We start from the raw sequence: 8656 nt of genomic DNA on the forward strand, positions 1-8656 counted from the left end.
TTGTTTTGGGCTTCCATTTTCAAAGTTATATTAATAAATTAATTTATATTAATACCTTATTTGCTGTTTAATTAAAAATGGGGAATTACAATTTTTTTAAGCGTGTTGGACATTTCTGTCCAACGTTTTCTAATAGGACATAGATTAAGGCGTTGGTTGTAATTTCCTTTTGACTAATTTATATTTGATTTATAGTGTAAGATTATAAGGATATATATTCATGCACAATTTTTTTTAAAATCTAATTTATTCATTCAATAAAATAGAATCATATAATTAAATAATAATAAAACTTAACTCATTAGAATAATTAGAAAAGTCTACTAAAAAACTTAATATTTGGTGTTCATTTTTATCTAATTCATGTAAAAATTGAAATCCAATTCAATTATTAAGAGGGTCATATGAAAAACAATCAAATAAATTAACTTCAAATTTTAAAAATAAAACAAATTATTAAGAGGTTTATAAAGTGATGCTGGCATGATAAAATGGCAAAACCAGAATTGGAACGGCCTGTTCGTCTAAAGGAAAAAGAAATGTGGCGCTCAATTCGCCAACTCCCTTCTTTCCCCGTCCGTACAACCAGCACCCAAACGCTGCCATACTCTTACTATCTCTCTCTTCCCCTCTCCCTAGACCCCGATCTTCCTCTTTCTTCTTCACCCCCTCTAAAACCCTACGCTTAACCGCCACGTCATCACCCTCCACCATCATCCTATGGACCTTCAACGGCGGCGGCTTCGGCAACGCCAGCCGAAGTATCGCCTCCAGATGCATTTCCTCGTTCCCGACCCCGCAGCCGGAAATGGCGGTTGATTGGAACGAGGCGGTTTCTTCCTCGGAAGTCGGCGATGGAGCGGTGGAAGAAGTCACTAAACGCTCAATTCCAGTTCGAGCCTATTTTTTCTCCACCAGGTTATTGTAATTTTTTTTACGATTAACTATTGGTTTTTAGTGGCCAGTGGAACATCATTAGAACCACCTTGTTCGCAAAAGCTTTGATTTTTGGCGTTGTCTATTGGGGAAAATATTAGAACTTCTGCATTCTGATGCTTAAAGCATATTATACGCTTTAATTAAATGAACTTTTTCCTTTTCGGGTGTAGTGTGGATTTGACAGGACTGGTGGAGCAGAACAAGCAGAATTTTATACCGCCGACATCACGAATGACTAATTATGTAGTTCTTAAGTTTGGTGATCTTGCTAGCTCTCCTGAAAGTCGATTTTGACAAATTTATTTTGCTGTTGAGAGCTAAGAACACTTACTCTAATCAACTACAACTATGTTTTATGACGATAGTTTCTTCTTAAATGACTTCTAATCACTGGTGTCACTTTATTTCTTATGTATTATTCATTTATTTCATTCACATAACTGTTATTATCAGTGGGAAAAAGAAGATAATTAGGAAAAGATAGGGAGTTTAAATTGGTGGTAAGTGGAAACTGCCTATGAACCGACAATGAACCTCGGAATGGGATTATGTTTATGCTTATTGAATTTTAACACTTGAACTTGAGAGTTGGTTGTTCCGGTGGTTTCTTTAAAACAATGAAGAGAGGAGTTTGGTTTTGCTATGTATTGTTGCGAGTGTCATTTTATTTAGAGGGTTTTAACTGTTTATGTATTAGGTATTCAGGTTGGGTTAGGACGCTGTTGGTTTCGCTATGCTGGAAGTTGGTGAAAAGCTTTTTCCATTTTCTTATAGGGATAACTTATTTGGGGATATTGCGAGTAAAATTGAAAAGTGTTTAGTTAGTGTTATAAACCTAGAACTTATTAATATCATTTGTCTTAGCTATGAAATATTGGAAAAGTTGAAGAATAAGGAACATCTTAATTATTAATGCATGCATTAGTTTAAACGGTTAAAAATGATGTTTGCTCTTGCTGTAAACCAGATTTAATTGAGATTTGTCAGTGTCAATTCATCTGTGTGCCGCTAATTTGTTCTATTCCCCCTTTCTCTCTCCCTTGGGAATTGAGTTAAGTGACGTATATCTCCAAGCCTTCTGAGTTTCATTTACAGATTAATTTACCGAATTTCAGCTGGAGGAACAGATACAATATCTGGTTTGCATCCTATAAACAGTTCTATGTCAAAATGTTTCTGGATAGATTTTAATAGGCATGAAAATTCCGAATAGATGTGAGATTTGATCATCATTGTATGAGGCATTTCCATACTCTTGACTATTTTTTTTTCTAGAAAGCAATGGCTCAATCAGTCTAATCATGCATTTTAGTAATCTCTACTCTCTAGACTCTTTTCATATATATATATTAGATTGTCATGTATGAGTAATCTAGTAAAGTATGTGGTTGAATTGACAACTTCCTTGTTTCAGGGTCCTGGTGTTTTCATAAGTGGAAGTGACTGCTGTTTTATGGTGGTATTCCAGTATGGTTCCATCGTGATGTTCAATGTTCGTGAATGTGATGTGGATCAGTATCTTAAAATTGTTGAAAAACATGCATCAGGATTGCTTCCTGAAATGCGAAAGGATGGTGAGTTCATAAAATTCTTGTTTTTAAAAATAATGTGTATACATATATATATATATATATTCTGTAAACTGGATTTCTTGCCAGTTTCTTTCTCTCCTGGCTATGCATGTCCCATGCTTGCATTCACCAGATACATTTTGGTTTCTCGTATACATGTTTCAACACATGCACACGAGTTACAAGCATGTTAAATGGGTTTTGATGGGAATTGAGATAGTTTGGGTATCAACCTTGTATATTGCTTTCATTTTCATTGGATTTCTTCTTAATAACTCATTCATTTGATGTTGTGTTTATCATTCAGTTTTTTTTTTCTGAACATATTTGGGTTAGATCATTCTTCACACTATGCCCAGTTAATTGTTATTAGAGATTAGATCCATTGCTTTCATAAGGAACAAATAAATGCAGAAGGTACTGCAATAAAGGAGTTTTTGTTTAATTGTTTTTTCTCTTTGATGTGTTATGACATTGCAGAGTATGAGGTAAGAGAGATGCCTACTCTGAACACATGGATGCAAGGTGGATTGGATTACATCATGCTGCAGTTCTTGAATATTGCAGTTCTTGAATATTGATGGAATCCGTACCATTGGAAGTGTTCTTGGTCAAAGTATTGCTCTTGATTACTATGTGCGCCAGGTGTGTAGTATTTGATTTCCAATGTAGACTTTCTAAACATTTAGCTTGATCTTGACGTGTCAACTTTTTCCTTAGGTTGATGGATGGTTGCGGAATTTACCGACATAAATCGTGGGATGGAAAAAACAGGAACATTTACCATGGATAGCAAAAAACTTTTTCAGATAGTGGGAAAGGCCAACTCTAATCTTGCTGATGTAATTCTTAAGCTCGGACATTTCGAGAGGTAATTTTTTACCATTACGGAGAAGGTACCGATCCCCAGTATGTAATCATGAGCATAGAACTTTCTTTGTGGCTACTGCTTCCAAATTAATTTGACATCATCTGTTTTTTGAATTTATCTCATTATGGCATAAGAATACGAATAGGAATGCCTATTTTGGGGTGTTTGCAATTTAGCTCATGCGTTTTTTTTCTGGGTTTTTAACAGATCAGATATCGCTTGGAAGGATGCCAAATACGCAATAATTTGGGAATTTCTACGAGATGAATTTGAATTAACTCAAAGATTTGCAAGTCTTGTTTCAAGCTGAAGTTCGTTGAGGTATGGCATTTGCTCTCTTAGAAATGTTCTTTTTACAGGAGAATTCAATATGAAGCACAGATGTGCAAAGCGAAGTCAATGATATTCGTTTTTTCCTGGATATTGTACATAACCTAAAGCCTTTCTTACTGCTTTTGCAGCACAACATTAGGTTTCTTCAAGAAATTCTTCAAAATAGGAAATCAGATTTCCTGGAATGGCTCATCATTGTGTTGATAAGTGCCGAGATTGTTCTCTCTTCATGACCTCATTAAGCGGTCGCTATGACCCTTGGTTAGAGGTTTGTATTTTTGTCAAATTGGTATACTTTGTAGTTCATAAAAGAGTCATTAGTCACTCGTTGCAGTTCATAAAAGTGTCATTAGTCAAAAGCAAAGAAGTTGATTTTTACTGACCACGGGACCATTTTGTTTGCTGTCACAGGACCATTTAGTTTGTTGTAAATGATACGGGTTCATACAAATCTAGGTTTATAATTGATAATATTGTAGGCAAAAAGTGGAATCTAGTTGGTTGGATTAAGAATCAGTGGTCCAACTGATTCTATATTAACTGATGATAATGATAATGATGAGATTATAATCCATGACATTATTGTAACATGTTTTTAAATATTACAATCTTATTAAAATAAACGAGTAACGGGATTGTGTTGTGGAAGAGTTTTATAACATACATTAAAATAATTTTTTAATACGATAAATACTTGTAATAATAAAATACGCTTCTATGAAAGTAAGAAATAGAAATATCAAAATAATTGGTCTAACAAATAAATAAGGACATAAATTATTATTATCAAACAAAAAATAATTAAATGGTTGAAACATGTGTTCGATGGTGAGGCTTGGTGGGGGGGACTTGCGAACAAACTTTCGAGCCCAAACGTGCTTTCCATTGATAGAGAACTTGGCTTTGGGGTTACCATTGAGAATGATGTGGAGTGTGGAACCTGTTACCAACACCAGCTTTGCATATAGAGGCTGCTCCCATCTCTATTCCCTGGAATATCTCCCCAAACCTCCTGGTGAAGAAGTTTTTCACTTTGTCCTCTGAAACCGAGTATCCTTTCGAGAATGTTAAGAAAATAGTTCTATCATCTGCTTCAACTTCTTTATCATCACTGTTAATGCAGACGTTATGTATACGGTTCCATAGATCCATTCTTCATACACTTCTTTTGAGCCCTAATGCTGCTAACATCTTCAGGATCAAATCCATGCAAGTTTGGCCTTATACTTGGTATTATCGGTGAAGATACTCATTTTTTTCTTCATTTTTTTAATATTATTTATATTATTATTATTATTATTAATATTATTATTAATATTATTTTTATTAATATTATTATTATTACACCAGGCCTAGATTATCCGGCCCAATTACAAATCCAGATGGCCCAACTAAACTCTAAAACTAGATTAGGGTTTGATCTCTAACCCTAGCCGCCTCATCATCACAGCCGTTGGATCTGAGAGATCCAACGGCCCACACTCATCCAACCCAAACCCTAGGGTGATGATACCCTAGGGCCACGCGGCCGCCGCAGCTACTCCCACCATCTCCATCGCTGCCACGTCTCGTCGGAAACTTCCAGAAGCGCTACTCCAGCCGCACACATGTCGCCCCAACGGTGAGTCACCACTGGAAGTCCGGTGACTCACCAGACTCCACTCTTTTACCCGATCCGATAGCCACACCGGGGATGGCTATAAAGCCATTGACAACCTGAAAAGAAAAAAAAACAGAGAGAAGAAAACCACAGCAACCAACAGAGAGAGAAGAAAAAAAGAAAAAAAAACAACAAGAGAAAAAACGAACAAACCAGCAACCACAAATACCAAAATAAGCAAGGAGAAGACAGAGAGAAACTTACCGGGGAAGACAACGCCTTGATCGGAGTCACCACCGGCCTCCAAACGTCACCAAAAACCTTCGAAAACCGAAGGTATTTTCCTAGATTTTCTCCGATCGGGAGATATTTAAGAGAAAGGAACACCGGAACCTTCATTAGGACGGTCCGATCTACGTTGTGGAATAAAAATAAAATTTTCCGGCCACCGGATGCGGTGGCCGGCGGTGAGAATTACGACGGCAGACGGCTGCCGCCCGGTAGCCGGCTTCCCTATGATGAGGGAAGCTAGAGAGAGACGAGAGAGAGGAGAGAAATTGAGAAATGAAAGAGCTGGCCCGAAGGGCCAGCCGTTTCGAGCTTAAATAGCCCTTCCCGAACGACGTCGTTTTGGGGAGGGCTATTTGTGTAATTTTTAAATGTTAAACCCTGTCCGTAGTCCCTCTATTTTATATGTTTTACATATTAGTCATTAAATCAAATTTATGATCCTTTTAATTTGGTCTCTACATTTTATTTATTTATATTTTAGCCATTAACCGTAATTATAAATATTTTAGATAAAATACTTATTTAGTCCATTAGTTTTAATAATTAATTTTTTAATCCCGAGTACATTTTTTAATTTATTTTAATTTGATATATGAATTTTATATAATTTTATTTTAGTCACCAAATTAATAAATGAGTAAAATAACATGTTCAATCCCTGTAATTTTAAATAATTAATTACGAATTAGGTATTTAGTTTTATTAGATTATAATTTAGTCACTAATTTTAAATATTTTCATTCATTATAAAGTTTTACTTTTTTTAAATATATAGTTCTAATTTTATTTTTATTATTATTTATTTATGTTTTAATTTCACTTGTTTATATTTAAATATTATATTTATTATTATTATATAAATATATATAATCAATAATAATTTATATTAAATCTTAATTTGATTTTACATAAATTATTTTTTTATCATATTTTAATATTTATTTATTTTTCAATATCAAAGAAAAGGGCAGTCTTAATACAACTGGATGTCCTATTCTGGTATTTTAAAATTAAATATTATAAAAAAATTATAATTTAAATTTTATTTAAATTATTATAATATTTATTAATATCGAAGAAAAGAGCATTCTTAAGGCACCTAGAAGTCCTTTTCTGATATTTCTAAATACGTAAATATCTTATTTATGTTTAATATATTTTCTTAAAAATATTTGAATTAAATAGGATTATAAATTAAATATATTTTGAATTTTTAATAATAGAGACAATTTATAATTAAAAAGTACCAATTTTGGGCGTTGTAGGGGTGTTAATCCTTCCCTAAACGTAACCGACCACGAATCCCTTTTTATTATTAAAAAGAATGAATTTTTGGTTAAAACGCAGATCAGTTTATCTTTTAATTGATGTTTTTTTAAAAACTCTTTTAAAAGATGATTTTTAGGTATTCGACCTACCTGACCCAAAAGGCCGATGGCGACTCCCAAATTATTTTAAAATCCATTTATTCACATCACTTTTCTTGCCGAGTAAAAAAAAATTCGTCTCCGGACGAAAACCAGTTACGACAGCTTGGCGACTCCGCTGGGGACCGTCAAACTTTTAAAATCAATTATAAATTGTCTCTATTAATTATAAATTAAAAATTCATATATTTAATTTATAATTCTTTCTTTTCAAATTTTTTATACACTTTATATTTTTATTTCATTTTACTTGTAAGTATTTTATTTCATTATTTATTTTTCTGTCAGAGGTTTGAACATTTCTCCTCACACACAACACTTGCATTGCATAACATAAAGCTCTATAATTGAGTTAGTCCCTTTTAAGTGGGAGTGAAAGCGACGTCTTCGTGAGAATTTATTCTCCGTGTCAGACCTAGCAAGTAACTTTCGGGGTTCATATGCTCTATGTCTTCGTGAGAATTTATTCTCCGTGTCAGGCATAGAGAAGTGTATTCCCTCGAATTAAACTCGATCCACTTTAGTCTGTGATGGACTAGGATTGAGGGTTAATAGCCCAAGGGGGCACTAACAAGGACAATTCGGGTACCTTTATTCTTAGATCTGAAACCTTGCATATAATAAACCCTAGAAACTCTTCCGATCTGAAGCCATGCCGAAATTTTGTCCAAAATAGGTGTACACACAGGAGAAATGAATTCTAACTTATTTATTTTCTTACTGATTAAATTTCATGTGAATTTAAATTATTTAAAATATGAAGAAAGCATGTTTAAATAAGGATATTTAGGTAGACATTATTATTAAATTTTTTTATTTATGAAAACTAATTCATTTATTTTTGTGTGTTCTTTATTTTTTCTGTTTGCATAGCATCATACAGGATAAAAGGCATTGATCCTCGTGTTAATTGTCTCATTGGAAAACCTTCATCCATGGATAAAAAATGTTCAAATCAAATAGTTCTAAACTTAGAAGTAAGACAGTGGGCTGAGGACTTACAAAGACAAGGAAGAGACAGTCTGCAGGATGACTATGTATCTGACTTGGCCAGTTATGCTCCAGTTTCGCTAAAAAGAAATGATATGCAAGATTTGCGAAGCATTTGGGAAAGTTGGGACTCAAACAAAAAGTTGCAGTTTTATCAGACTTACGGAGACATCCCATATTTGCTCTATGTTGAAGTTAATGATGACTTACTTCGAGCCCTAATTCAATTCTGGAATCCCGGGTACAATTGCTTCACTCTCAATAAAGAGGACTTGGTCCTTACTATTGAAGAGTACACAACTTTGCTACATATAGAAGGGGCTTTGGAGAATCGAATTTATTCAAAGTCAATTAAAACTCAACCTTTTCGAGTTAAATTAGCAAAGATTGCTGGAGTACGAGAAGAATGGGTGGCATCCCGTACAAAACAAAAGGGCGAAAGCGAAGGCATTGCTTGGACCAACATTAAAGAACTTATTCAGAGTCATCCAGACACTAAAGTACGATTCGATCTCTTTGCTCTGGGTATGTATGGTATGGTCATCTTCCCAAAAGTATTGGGATATATTGAAGCTGCAGTAGTAGATTTGTTTGAGCAGCTACCAAAAAAGATTAATCATGCTTCTGCAATTCT

At 34.1% G+C, this 8656-nt stretch overlaps 1 protein-coding gene across 1 annotated transcript; it reads left to right on the forward strand.

The window, feature by feature from the left end:
• The first annotated feature begins 511 nt into the window (after positions 1–511).
• LOC120128823 lies at positions 512–3319 on the forward strand. Its single transcript, XM_039146446.1, has 5 exons — positions 512–918; positions 1110–1218; positions 2354–2513; positions 2991–3155; positions 3231–3319. The coding sequence occupies exons 1-4, from the start codon at positions 809–811 to the stop codon at positions 3089–3091; spliced, it is 480 nt and encodes a 159-aa protein (XP_039002377.1). The 5' UTR covers positions 512–808; the 3' UTR covers positions 3092–3155; positions 3231–3319.
• The last annotated feature ends 5337 nt before the right edge of the window (positions 3320–8656 follow it).

This window comes from Hibiscus syriacus, unplaced genomic scaffold (assembly GCF_006381635.1).
Source record: "Hibiscus syriacus cultivar Baekdansim isolate YM2019G1 unplaced genomic scaffold, ASM638163v2 tig00110482_pilon, whole genome shotgun sequence".
Taxonomy (NCBI): Eukaryota; Viridiplantae; Streptophyta; class Magnoliopsida; order Malvales; family Malvaceae; genus Hibiscus; species Hibiscus syriacus.

Excerpts from the sequence above, each read along its gene's own strand:
- LOC120128823 (XM_039146446.1), top strand. The coding sequence starts at position 809 with ATGGCGGTTGATTGGAACGAGGCGGTTTCTTCCTCGGAAGTCGGCGAT. Across the intron at positions 1,219-2,353 it reads GTGATCTTGCTAGCTCTCCT|GGTCCTGGTGTTTTCATAAG; the intron begins GAAAGTCGATTT and ends TCCTTGTTTCAG. Across the intron at positions 2,514-2,990 it reads TCCTGAAATGCGAAAGGATG|AGTATGAGGTAAGAGAGATG; the intron begins GTGAGTTCATAA and ends ATGACATTGCAG.